This window comes from Grampus griseus, assembly GCF_964374135.1.
Source record: "Grampus griseus genome assembly, chromosome: 19".
In the NCBI taxonomy this organism is placed as follows: domain Eukaryota; kingdom Metazoa; phylum Chordata; class Mammalia; order Artiodactyla; family Delphinidae; genus Grampus; species Grampus griseus.
The window spans coordinates 3551709-3564651 of record NC_139013.1 but is presented as its reverse complement, the minus strand read 5'-3'; the positions used below and the strand labels follow the sequence as shown (position 1 = coordinate 3564651).

At 53.5% G+C, this 12943-nt stretch overlaps 2 protein-coding genes across 4 annotated transcripts; one reads left to right on the top strand and one right to left on the bottom strand.

The window, feature by feature from the left end:
- Positions 1–262: 262 nt before the first annotated feature.
- On the bottom strand, positions 263–11603 carry TNNT1 (troponin T1, slow skeletal type). 3 transcript variants are annotated; one of them, XM_082676087.1, is made up of 10 exons: positions 11574–11603; positions 10466–10487; positions 8050–8113; positions 7240–7356; positions 6949–7026; positions 4596–4709; positions 3374–3483; positions 1408–1498; positions 1264–1304; positions 263–406 (listed from the first exon to the last, which is right to left on the bottom strand). In XM_082676087.1, the coding sequence occupies exons 4-10, from the start codon at positions 7336–7338 to the stop codon at positions 361–363; spliced, it is 579 nt and encodes a 192-aa protein (XP_082532213.1). In that variant the 5' UTR covers positions 7339–7356; positions 8050–8113; positions 10466–10487; positions 11574–11603; the 3' UTR covers positions 263–360. The 3 variants fall into 3 exon arrangements, with proteins under 3 accessions (XP_082532213.1, XP_082532215.1, XP_082532214.1); XM_082676089.1 differs by having other exon boundaries at positions 11553–11578; XM_082676088.1 differs by lacking the exon at positions 11574–11603 and adding an exon at positions 11306–11353.
- Positions 3496–4589, top strand: LOC309836212 (uncharacterized protein; the record flags this gene model as incomplete). The annotated part of the gene is made up of 2 exons (XM_082676086.1): positions 3496–3707; positions 3745–4589. Exons 1-2 carry the CDS (start codon positions 3530–3532, stop codon positions 4587–4589), a joined length of 1023 nt encoding a protein of 340 aa, XP_082532212.1. The 5' UTR covers positions 3496–3529.
- Positions 11604–12943: the final 1340 nt, after the last annotated feature.

Here is a 12943-nt window from a genome sequence, read left to right as displayed (position 1 = left end):
TTTCCACCTCTTGGCTATCATGAGTAATGCTGCCAGGATTCCTGTACAAGTTTTTGTGAGGACAGAGATTTTCAGTTCTATTGGGGCAGAATTGCTGGGTCCTATGGTAACTCTACGTTTAACTTTTTGAGGGACCGCTGGAATGTTTTCCAAAGCGGCAGCCCCATTTTACATTCCTGCCGGCTGTGTGTGAGGGTTCAACCTTACACATCACCGTCATGATTGTTGAAGATTCTAATAATAACAATCAAAGAACAGCAGGTGCTGCAGGGGGAGCATTTATTTCAAGCCACAGATGGGACACACACTCCAAGGGCTCCCGGATGCCTGGAGGGGGGGTGGGGGGCAGTGCCCAGATCCTCACTTCCAGCGGCCTCCAACGCGGCCCTTCCCAGCCCCCTTCCGGCTGTAGGAGAAGGAGGGGTGTCAGAAAGGAAGGCCTCCCTGACCAACCTCTGAGATGGGTCCCTGTCCTCAATTCAGGGAGTCCATCCCCGCAAATCCCCGCCCTCCCAGCCAGAGGAAGAGGCCGGCAAGTGCCTTCTCATTGGGTTCACTGCCTGGTGGCGTGATTAGTGGTCACAGGCCCACAGGCGGGCAGGAGTTGATGTCAGCGGGTGAGCTCAGGATGTTCATATCGGCACTGATAAATATTTATGGGTACAGAGATGGGGGAAGGAAAGGGTGAGTGACTGAGAGAGGGTCGGGGAGGCTGGGGTGAAAGAGACAGAAAGATGGAAAGTGAGATGGAGAGAGAAGATCAACAGAAGGCAGAGGGGAGGGAGGGAGGGAAGGAGACACAGGGGAGACAGAACAAGAAACAGAGGAAAAGCCGGGCTTCTCAACCTCAGCACCAGCGACATTCCGGGGCTGGATCATTCTGTGGTGAGGGCTGTCCTGTGCGTTGTAGGACGTGGAACAGCAGCCCTGGGCTCCACCCACCAGGTGCCAGTAGCATCCCCCTCCCCAAACAGGTTCGAGACATCCCCCGATGTCCCTGGGGTCGGAGGCAAGGTCACCCCCGCCCCGAGAACCAGTGATTTAGAGGGACATAGAAACAGGGATCGAGACCCCAGAAGAGAGCTGGAGGGTGGAGAGGAAAGGACACATTATGAGACCGTCCCAGAGAAAGAGGGATAAAGACAGAGCCCCCAAGAAGGGGTGGAGAACTGAAACTCAGAGAAGGGACAGCCAGAGGAAAGGAAAGAGAGGCCCCAAGGGTCAGATGGAGGGTGTGGGGCTCAGAGCCGGGTTCACACTTACAACTTCTGGGCGTGGCTGATGCGATTGTAGAGAACATTGATCTGCAGAGACAGGAGGGAGATTCGGGCACTGCCGGAGGGACAGGCCCGCTCACCGCCTACCCAGCCCCAGCCCAGCCTGGCCTCCAGCAGAGATGGGTCTCACCTCATATTTCTGCTGCTTCATCTTCTCCATCAGGTCAAACTTCTCGGACTCCAACTGGTGGATCCAGTCCGACAGTTCCTGGGCCTTCTCCCTGGCAGGGCAGAAGGGCTGTCATGGAAGGGAGCCAGGCCAGGCCATGAGCCCAGAGAGGTTGAGGGAATTGTTCAAAGCCACACAGCGAGTCTCTGAGTTCGACATTATTGGTGCTATTTTGTTAATATTTGAGGCCACAGTATTCAAAGTGAATTGCAGCAAGGGGTTTTAAAATCTCTGCCCACTTCTCCATATCCAAAACAGAGAGCTCACCTTTCTCTAAGGGAGAATGAGCATGGTTAAGGGCCTAGGCCCTGGAGTCAGAAAGCCTTGGTTCAAATACCAGCTATGGACTACCGATTTCTTCTATGTGAGAAAACAAACCTCTATAGTTTAGGCTGCTATAGTCAGATCTCAGTTATTAGAGGCCAAACTTATTCCGAACTGTTAAAAATCTACTGCCTTGAACTGTTATAGAATGAGAGAATAGGCACAGAATACCTGGCAGGTGCTAAACACTCGACAAAGCTAGTTGTTACCATTCTTTTTATTCTTACTAGCAGTCTTTGTTGTCTTTTGCCAGCTAATGGTCTTCAAAGGCTGTCTCTTCCATGGTGTGTTTTCCTTTAAAATTTTAGAGACCATCATATGACCTCTATCTAATAAATAAAACTGAAATAACTTGAGATCCTCAAAAAATATTAGTAGATCCACATTATGAGTGGACGTGTGGTGAGGGAAGGAAAGAGGAGGAAGAAGGAACTTTCGCGACATGTTCCTTAGTGCAAGGCCCTGTGATAACGTGACTGGGGAAGGACGGCACATCGCCAGTGCTGGGCTGGAGCCAAATCCGCGCATCCTTGCCCGACTCCGACTCCGAGTGCACAGTTCTCACGCTGGTAGTTTGACATCAGCATGGTGGGAGTATTTACACCATGGAAATGAGCAAATGCTAAGATGTGGACTTTTAGGCCCTGGAGATCCACTTGGTAAACATTTACCATCACACCCCTTTGTAAAAGAGTGATGAAGAGCACAGACTACCGCACCAGACTGCCTGGGTTCAAATCCCCACTCTCCCACTTGCAAGGTGTGCAACCCTGGAAAGTTTACTTAACCTCTCTGTGCCTAGGGTTGCTCTTTCTGTTTTTGTTTTTTAATGTTCCAGTTGCTTGAGGGTGTCTACCTCATAGGGTTGGAAGCCCTCCACAGGGGGCTGCTGCTGCCATACTGACCTTTCACTGCTCTGTGATGTACATCTTGTCATCATCGCCTCATTTTACCAGTGAGGTAAGCAAGGCTCACAGAAGGTAAACCCCGTGCCTCAGATCACCCAGCTGTAAGTGGTGAAGCCGGCACTGAGCCCCTGGCAAGGGGTTTCAGATGTTGAGCTCCAAACCCCATCACTGTGCGGCCTATGAGGTGGTGGATGTTTCTGACTTTAAACTCTGTGCCTGGGCCAGATAATGTCAAGACGCAGGCGAGGGCCCTGAAGGGAAGACCCTCCCCGGCCTCCCCTCAGGTGGCTTTACCACGTGATGCAGGCTATGCAGACAGTGAGCTGTGAAGGGCAAGATAGAGCCCCACCCGGAAGAGATGTGGCTGGAAAACTGTTGCCAGTGCATCTGGCTTTAATTCACGTAAAAGATGGGGCCCATTCAGAGTTCCCAGGGGCCATCAAAACGTCATCATCTTCTAAATTTAGGTCAGATCTGTTGTCTGGCTTCCGTATTATCACCCAGACTCTACAGGTCTCGGCACCCACAAAACGTGGGGCCTATATCAGTGAAACATTCCACAGGGGAGTCTACAGGGGCGCAGAGAGGGAGAGACACTTGCCCAAAGGCACACAGCACCAGGGCTTCCACCCACTCGGATCTGGGTCAGGCGTCCCCTTATCTGCCTGTCTCATAGCCAGGCCCCTCCCACCTACCGGAGCTGTTCTTCTCCCATGTGGTCGATGTTCAGAGGCTTTTTACGCTCCGACAAGATGCGCAGTTTCATCTCACGCCCTGTCTGGCGCTTACCCCGCTTCTGTTCTGCCTGACGGTTGAAAAGGACATCGTGAACTAGGGGATGGGTCCACCGGATGGCTCCGCACATCAGGACCCAGGGGTCCAGGCCCCGAGCCCTCCTCGCTCAGACCCAGGTGTCCGGGCCCCCAGCCCCTCCTCCCTCAGACCCAGGGGTCCAGGCCCCCAGCCCCTCCTCCCTCAGACCCAGGAGTCCAGCCCCCAGACCCCTCCTCCCTCAGACCCAGGAGTCCAGTCCCCAGCCCCTCCTCCCTCAGACCCAGGGGTCCAGGCCCCCAGCCCCTCCTCCCTCAGACCCAGGGGTCCGGGCCGCCAGCCCCTCCCCCCGCAGACCCAGGAGTCCTGCCCCTATTTCCTCCCACTTCAGACTCAGGGGTCCGGGCCCCAGCCCACTCCTCCCTCAGCCCAGAACCCCAGCCCCTCTCCCCAAAGACCCAGGGGTCCAGGCCTCAGTGCTTCCCCTGTCCGACCCAGGGGTCCAGGCCCCCAGCCCCTCCTCCCTCAGACCCAGGAGTCCAGCCCCCAGCCCCTCCCCCCTCAGACCCAGGGGTCCGGGTTCCCAGCCCATCCTCCCTCAGCCCAGACCCCCCAGACCCACCTCCCTCAGAACCAGGGGTCAGGGCCCCCAACCCCTCCCCATCACACTCAGGGGTCGGGGCCCACATCCCCACCTCCCTTAGCCCAGACTCCCAGCCCTTCACTCCTCACACCCAGGGGTCCCGGCCCCCAGCCCCACCCCCCTCAGAGCCAAGGATCCAGGGCCCCAGCACCTCAGCCCAGACACCCAGCCCCTCCCCACTCAGAACCGGGGAACGGGCCCCCAACGCCTCGCCCCATTCAGACCCAGGGGTCCAGGCCCCCAGCCCCTCCCCCCGCAGACCCAGGAGTCCTGCCCCTATTTCCTCCCACTTCAGACTCAGGGGTCCGGGCCCCAGCCCCCTCCTCCCTCAGCCCAGAACCCCAGCCCCTCTCCCCAGAGACCCAGGGGTCCAGGCCTCAGTGCTTCCCCTGTCCGACCCAGGGGTCCGGGCCCCCAGCCCCTCCTCCCACATCTTTGGGAGACCAGTCCTTTGCGTACCACACTACCCGTTTCCTGTTCAGGCCCTAGCAGGCTGAACTCACCTTGACCAGGTAACCCCCAAAATGGGCCCCCATGTTGGACAGAACCTTCTTCTTTTTGGCGTCATCCTCAGCTCGCTTCTTGGCCTCTTCCTCTTCCTTCCGCATCTTCTCCTCCTGTGGGAAGAAAGGAGTTAATTCCTGGGCCTCCCTCCAGCACCCTGGACTGAGAGGGGAGGGGGTCTGAGATGGGCACGTGGGAGGGGGCCCTCTTCTGCACTGAGTGAAGCAGGAATCAATCAGACCCAAGCATGAAACAAGGTCAATATCAGAAGAGGCAAGGATGCTGACGGTCCCCTCCTCACCTTTCCAGGCCCGGCTGTGTGACCACCTGCAAGTCCTTCCTCCTCTTTGAGACTTTATATACCACCCCCAAGGAAAATATTAAACTAGTGGAGGGACGTGCTTGCTTTTTTCTGCACGCTCCAGCCTGAAATGGCCAATGGTGATCTTTGCTGTGTGACCTCAGTGCAGGCACGTACCCTCTCTGGGACTTACTCTTCCTTAGTCTCATGAGAGGAGAATGACTGTCCTCAGAGGGTCATGGAAGGTAACTTGTGATGGGAGTCGGGGGGCTTGGGGCAGTAAAGAGGCTCTTGGCCTTGAGCCTGAGGAAGAGGTTCTAGAATGCCTTCACTAAGGCATTACCACATCCAGAAAGTCTGCACTGCATGTTCCAGAATTAGTGCCTTGTCCATACCAAAGCCCCATCCCCACTGGAGAGGCAGGTGAGATGGGCATGATGGTATTTCACTTGCCCAGGATTCCCCACCTGAATTAATTTCCTCTCGCTGCTGTAATTTGCAAACAGAGTGGCTTAAAACAATGAAAGTTTATCAGCTTATAGTTCTGCAGGTCAAAAGTCTGAAATGGGTCTCATGAGCTAAGTCAAGGTATGGACAGGGTTGGGTCCTTCTGGAGGCATTAGGGGAGATTCACTCCCTTTGCTCTTCCGGCTTCTAGGGGCCGCCTGCATCCCTTGGCTCAGGGCCACTTCCCCCATCTTCAAAGGTCCTCCCTTGTTTACGAACCCTTGTGATAACACTGGGCTCACCCAGGAAATCCAGGAGAATCTCCTGATCTCAAGATCTTTAACTTAATCATACCTACAAAGTCCCTTTTCCCAGGCAGGTTCCCATATTCATAGTCTCTGGGAGCTAGGATGTGGACATCTTTGGGAGACCAGTCCTTTGCGTACCACACCACCCATTTCCTGTTCTTTAAAAGTGGTTTCAGGGGGCTTCCCTGGGGGCACAGTGGTTAAGAATCCACCTGCCAATGCAGGGGACACAGGTTCGAGCCCTGGTCCGGGAAGATCCCACATGTCATGGAGCAACTAAGCCTGTGCGCCACAACTACTGAGCCTGTGCTCTGGAGCCCGCGAGCCACAGCTACTGAGCCTGCATGCCACAACTAGTGAAGCCCACATGTCTAGAGCCCGTGCTCTGAAACAAGAGAAGCCACCGCAATGAGAAGCCCGCGCACCGCAACGAAGAGTAGCCCCCGCTCGCCGCAACTAGAGAAAGCCCGCGCCAGCAGCAACGAAGACCCAACGCAGCTAAAAATAAATAAATAAACAAACAAATAAATAAATAAATAAAGTGGTTTGAGGGACTTTGCTGGTGGTCCAGTGGTTAAGACTCTGTGAGGGAGCATGGGTTCGATCCCTGGTCGGGGAACTAAGATCCCACGTGCCGCGCAGCATGGCAAAACAACAAAAACAAAAAAAAGTGGTTTGAGTGAGCCACTCCTGATGCCAAGTCAGGTCATGTTTTCAAGGGTTAAACCAATGGGAGCATTCTAGCCACTCTCTCCCAACTAGCCAGTGATTCACTCCACAGTGGACAGGTGAACAATTTGAAAACATCCCAGGATTTGTGCAGGAGACAGAGAAAAGAGGAGTTTAAGCCGGAGCTGCTGGTGGCCGTTTGCCACCCCTGCCTGGGAACCATCTGGTTTGCCTGGGACTGATGGGATGCAGGATTTTCAGGGCTCAGACCAGGAAGGTGCCAGGCAAACCAGGATGAGTTGCTCACCCTCCTGGACACACTGTCCACAGAAATACTGGCCAAGATGGGAAGATAAAAGCTGGGTCTTTGTGATATTATTTGAGTCCCTTGATCCAGCCATGCCTGAAGCAAGCCATGCCCTAGACCTTTTAGTTACATGAGCCAATAAAGTTCTCTTTCTGCTAAGTTCAGTTTGGGTTGGAGTTTCTGTCCCTTCCAACAGAAAGCCCCTTGAATAATACAGCATGAGGACTTTTATGGGACCACAGAGAATGTCATGAGTGGAAAATTGCAGTGTCCAGCTGAGAAAGTAACATTTGGGCTCTGGGGGGAGGGGAAACACCCACCACCAGCTTAGCCTGACGCTCGCGCTCCTTCTCGGTTCTGAAGCGCTGTTGCTCAGCTCTCTCCGCCCGGCGCCGCTCCTGGGGGAGAGAGAAGAATGAGGGGGTGCAGGGACCACCACACACCCCCTTTATCACTTCCCAGGGTAGGTCAAGAGTGGTGATGGGCACCAACTTGGGTACTTTCCCAAAAGTTTCAGCCTTGGGTCTGTAGTGGACGGGAACGTATCTCCCAAGGCCCAAAGGATGGAAGGAGGGAGAAGAATTTGGGGAACCCCACCTCCCTTGACTCACAATACGCTCTTTTAGCGCCACGAGCTCCTCTTCCTCTTTCTTCCGCTGTTCAAAATGCACGTCAATGAGCGTCTGCAGCTCCAGCAGATCTTTTTCCATGCGCTTCCGGTGGATGTCCTAGGGGACAGAGGATGGGAGCACGGTCATTCCCCAGGTGGTGCCCCAAGAGGGTGCCAACCTCTCAGCACTTCTGAGAAGCATCAGGAGGGGGAGCCCTTTGCAGCAAGAATTGGTGCGGTTGGGCTTCCCTGGTGGCGCAATGGTTAAGAATCCGCCTGCCAATGCAGGGCACACATGTTTGAGCCCTAGTCTGGGAAGATACCACATGCCACAGAGCAACTAAGCCCGTGCGCCACAACTACTGAGCCTGCACTCTGGAGCCCGCGAGCCACAACTCCTGAAGCCCGTGCGCCTAGAGCCCATGCGCCGCAACAAGAGAAGCCACTGCAATGAGAAGCCTGCGCACCGCAACGAAGAGTAGCCCCCGCTCGCTCTGCAACGAGAGAAAGCCCGCGCGGAGCAACGGAGACCCAACGCAGGCAAAAATAAATTAAAAAAAAGAAAAAGAAAAAGAAAAAGAATTGGTGGGGTTGACAGCTGGGAGAGACGTCTGCCATGCACTGTGTTTCCAGCAGATGGCAGCAAAGCATCGTATTCTGACACTAAACTAAGGGGCTGCCAAGACACAATTCCAAAAGAAGCGGGTAGGAAACAAACAAACAAAAAACAGTGGCTAGGGAGGGGCACCTCTTCCTAATTTGCACCCTACAGGCTAGCAGCCCCTCCTGGGATGGGATGTCTGTTACTTACATCGAAGTCCACACGTTCCCCCTCTGGGATCTTTGGGGGGATCAGCGGAGGTACCACGGGCCGGCTGAGTGGACAGAAGAGAAGAAACACTGAGTAGTCTGACCTCCCTGCTGAATGTAAAATATTTTACTAATAACGTTTTATATGGATTCATGTTGAAATTCTGAGATTTTGGTTATGACAGGTTGAGTAAAATACGCTATTGGGATTGATTTGACCTGTTTGGGTTTACTTCTTAAAAGGCTGCTAGTAAAAAAAAAATTGTTTCTTAAGTTATTACATATGTGGCTTGCATTGTATTTGTATTGGGTGGTGCTGCTTTGGGGGACTGCCTTGGGCACTCCCACTTCTTGGAATTTTCTTTTCCTTTGGTTTCTTTCTTTCTTTCTTACTTTCTTTTTTATTTATTTTTTACTTTCTTTTTTAAGCTGGAGAATTTATTTTTATTCTTGCAGTTTTATACTAGGAAGTCAACATTTTTTAATAATTCATTGTTCACAATTGATTTATAAAAAACTTGAATCCTTAAATTGTACATCGGTATCCTATGACTCCAAATCTTATTTATCACTCTCCTTCCAGTCTGAAGAAAATGATCATGTAATTTACTAACTTCCACAGACAGCACAGTCCCACTGACATAACATTTGGTTTGAAGTCTACACTCATATGAAAATTAAGACCAGTATCAAACTGGCCTGAAACGTGATTGTGTTCCTGGCTCAAGATACCTGTAGTAAATTTATAAGTCCACACTAAGACACAAAAATAAACTAGGGTGTGTATATCGTATAAAAAACTTTTAACAGTAGAGTAAAAATAACATTAAAATGTTACAGAGTTTCAATCATATTACAGTGTTTTAATCAATTAGCTTTCAAATTGCCTGATTAATCGAATTAAATGCAAATAACTTTGTATGGGATTTTTTTTTATGTTTGCCCAGCATTTCAAAATGGTTATGGAATATAACTTTTAAAATGTCAAAATACGCTCTACATATTGCATGTTTCTGCTAGGCTGGGCTAGTATCCTCCATGGCAAGATACCAAAACTATTGAATAAAATACACTTTAAAATCAATAGCTATCTTATTAATTTCCTTGAAATTATCATCATCATTACCAAAACCTTCCAGGATTTGGTAAGATTTGATTTCTTAAATACAGCTTTAAAGTTTAACTTAAGGAATGAAAAAATCCCTCATATATTTGACTCTTTATTTCCTTTTTTGGTCATTCAATGATCAAAGAGAATTTTAAACAAATTATGCTTCATCTTTCCTGGCTTAATAAAAAGCAGCAATTTCTATTAACCAAATTAAGAGAGCTTTGCCCTTTGATTCATTCGTGGGACACTCTTGTGATTAATGTCATTCACTCCTGTGACTTCGATTATCATCAATTACCGAGGATTCACCAACTCTGTCTCCAGCCCAGACTCTCTCCCAAACCCCAGACTCCAGTAAACAGATGCTTCCTGAACATTTCCTGCCTTTGCACACACCCTGCCCCAACTGAGCTCATCAACCTGTGGGTCTCTCAGTCTGTGGCCCCTTTCTACCCTATGCCCTCTGCTCCAGCTTAGGCCTTTTCCCCTTGAAAACTCACCACATCCTACAGTTCCCTGGCCATGTCATGTGCCTTTGTGCCCCCGGGCCTTTGCACACTCTGTTTGCTCTGCCCTACAATGCCCTTCCCCTGATATACTCCACCCCTGAGACCTTCCCTCCTCCAACAAGCTTTCCCTGACACTGGAAGCACACCTGTGCTTTCATGTGCCCCTGTGCTCTCAGCCAGATCTGATCCTTGGCCCCCTCTGCTCAGAACCCTTCCATGGCTCCCCGGTGTCCCAGAGAATTTCTGCATCTCATGCTCAATTGCTGCCTCCTTGCATCTCCAAGCTTTGTCCCCAGTGTCACACCCTCCAGGGTGAGCTCTCACAGTCTTCCCTGGTCTGCCTAGTTTGGATCTTTCTCATCAGAATGACCTGTGTCTGCATCTGTTCCCTGAAACACTGGCCAAGATCCAGCTACTGGACCTCGCACACACCACTCCGCTGTGTCATCTACAATCTCCCCTCTACTTCCTTCAGCTAGCAAACTCTCCCGCCCTCAGGACTCGGCGTCACCTCCCCTGGGAAGCCTTCCTTGATATTCTAGGACACAGATAGGGTCCTCTTCTGCACTACCGTTGCTGTATCTGGGTCTGTTACACCAACAGGACAGCAAGAGTCTGACTCTTGCCAAACACAGTGGGAAGTTCACCAGAAATGTTTGTGGAAAGGAGGAGTCACTGTCCTTTTCTATGTTTCCATTTCCCCACTCTCCTTCTCTGCCTTTCTTGCAGCCTATCTCTGGAGGTGGGTGATATATTTAAGAGGACATGATTGGGAGCCCCACCCCCCAGGATCTCACCTTGGTTTGGGGCGCTCCTCTTCTGGTGGGGGGATACAAAAAGATAATTAGCAAGAGTTCGTGGGGTGGGCATGACACATCCAAAGGAGGGACCCGCCTCCAAGCCTTGGTCCCCACAAGCCCAGTTCCCTTCTCCTGCAGCTCTGGGGGAAGGGTATGGGGGGGGAAGAGGATAAGGGAAATCGGGGTGGCCATAAAAAAGGGAGAGGATCACATGCATCAAATATACATTCAGAACTGGTGTGGGGATCCCCCTCCCATTTCTCTGGGAACCCAGGTGTCCAAACCGCCAGACCATAAGGAGAAAAAACAAACAAACCCTCAGACCCTCGTTCTACATACCCAGAGCTCCTGCCCTCCATCAAGATCTAGCAGTGCAGGGAGGCCCCAAGCCCCCTCTTCACTCGGTGACACGGGAGTTGTGTCCCCAGCCCCCTCCCCCTTAGGGACAGAGGAATACAGACTCCCACTGCTAGTCCCTTCTACAACCCACGCCCCAACCTTTGAATGTATATGAAGGAGACAAGTAACAGACAGGCGAAGATGGGGGGGAGGGGGGCCTCTCCGCAAACATCCAACCCTTCTATAAGTATTCCTCCAGACTGGGGAAGAAGGCTTGGGTGTTGGTCCCTTTAAGAAGGAAGGGAACGGGTTAAAGCCATTGCGAGGCTGTTTCCCTTCTTGGCCACTGGAGAGCGCGAGAGCTCTCCGGGGCTTAAAGGACCGGGCCTGGGACGGGTTACGGGGACGGGTTACGGTAGCGGGGAGGGAGTCATCTTGGAGGTCAGGGCCCTGAGGACCCCCGAAATCGGCCTCAGGAAGCGAAGCAGCCGCGGTTACCTCGCTCAGCCAACGGCTCCGGCTCCTCGGGGGCTGGGGAGGGGGCGGGAGGAGAAGCTAGGTTTGGGGAGCCGGGGGAGGGGAGCAGCCATGCCCGGATGCGGGAAGGGGAGAGAGGGGAGAGAGGGGAGAGGCTGTTAAAGGAGCTGAGGCCGAGACCATCGAGATCCCCGCCCCCGCCCAGCCTGCACCCGGGGACTAGCGTCCCCACCGCACCAGCCCCCCGGTGCCGCGTCCAGCTCCAGACCTGCGGAGTCCAGGGCCTCACCTTCCTCCTCCTCCTCAGCAGCCTCCTCTTCTGGAAGGGGTGGGGGAGACAAGAGGAGGCGTGAGGAGCCCGGGGTGGGGGGACGGCAGGGGCTTCAGATGCGGGGAAGGGTACGTGAGTGCGCAGAGACCCGCGTTCAGGTTCGAGTCTCATCTAGACGGGGGGACCCCTCTGGGCCTCAGCTGCAAGTGGGCCCACTGAGCTTTTCCCACGGGCTGTGCTGACCAGGAGGGTGGGCGTAGGGCAGGGTGGGCTAAGATGCGCCAAGGTGTCCCCACCTCCCCTCCCCCCCAAGGCCATCCCACTCTCCACTCACCTTCAGGCTGCTCCCTGAGGACCGGGGAGGGAAGGAAAGAGGGAGGGGGAGAGTTAGGCGCCTTGGAGGTGGGAGGTGTCTCCACCGCTCCAGGGCCCCAGCCCGCCTGCCAGCATCACTCACTCCTCATATTCCTGCTCTTCGGCGTCCGACATCCTGGTGTCCTGCTGCAACCTATGAAAAGCAGAGAACAGGTGGAGTGGGGTGGGGTCCAGAGGAGGAGGGGCTGGGGGCCTGGATCCTGGGTCTGAGGGAGGAGGGGCTGGGGGCCTGGATCCTGGGTCTGAGGGGGGAGGGGCTGGGGGTCTGGACCCCTGGGTCTGAGGGAGGAGGGGCTGGGGGCCTGGGTCTGAGGAAGGAGGGGCTGGGGGCCTGGACCCCTGGGTCTGAGGGAGGAGGGGCTGGGGGCCTGGACCCCTGGGTCTGAGGGGGGAGGGGATGGGGACCTCCAACTCCTAAAGACTCCTAAACCGAGGGTGAAGACAGCGCATTGGGAGATACGGTCCGGGCAGAGCCCCAAGGCTGCAGCCCCCGCCCCCTGACCACAGCTGTCGCCTTTTGTCTTATGACAAGTCCGTAGGAACCTGATCTGAGTAGGCATTAGGAGGAGGTATTTGGGAAGGGACAGTGGTCCGAAGACAATAGCTGCCCCACCCCCAGGGTCTATTTTGGGGGCATGTCGTAGAGGGTGACACCGAGGACATCTCTTGAGAAGTATTCATGGAGGGGGGGTTCTAGGAGAATTCATCATACCCGCTGCCCTCTCCCCCCCCAAGTCCCCTCCCCTTTGGCTGTTCATCTGCCCACCTGTCGCCTCCTTTCACCTTCACCCACTGCCATGGAGGCAGTGTGCCTCCAGTGTGCCACAGGACACATAAGAGCAGCTTCTGTCCCCAGACCTCATCCTGACCCCTAAATACTAAGACTCCCCAATCTCTGAGATCCCCAAGGTACCCAGGTTGAGAGACCCCACGAAATCCCCATACCCACAGACCCCAATTTTTGAATTCTGAAAAACAGTAACTCCTCATCTCTCCAGATTCTGAGACTCCAA

Excerpts from the sequence above, each read along its gene's own strand:
- TNNT1 (XM_082676087.1), bottom strand. The coding sequence starts at position 7,338 with ATGGAAAAAGATCTGCTGGAGCTGCAGACGCTCATTGACGTGCATTTT. Across the intron at positions 7,027-7,239 it reads TGGCGCTAAAAGAGCGTATT|GAGCGGCGCCGGGCGGAGAG; the intron begins GTGAGTCAAGGG and ends TCTCTCCCCCAG. Across the intron at positions 1,499-3,373 it reads ATGGGAGAAGAACAGCTCCG|GGAGAAGGCCCAGGAACTGT; the intron begins GTAGGTGGGAGG and ends CTGCCCTGCCAG.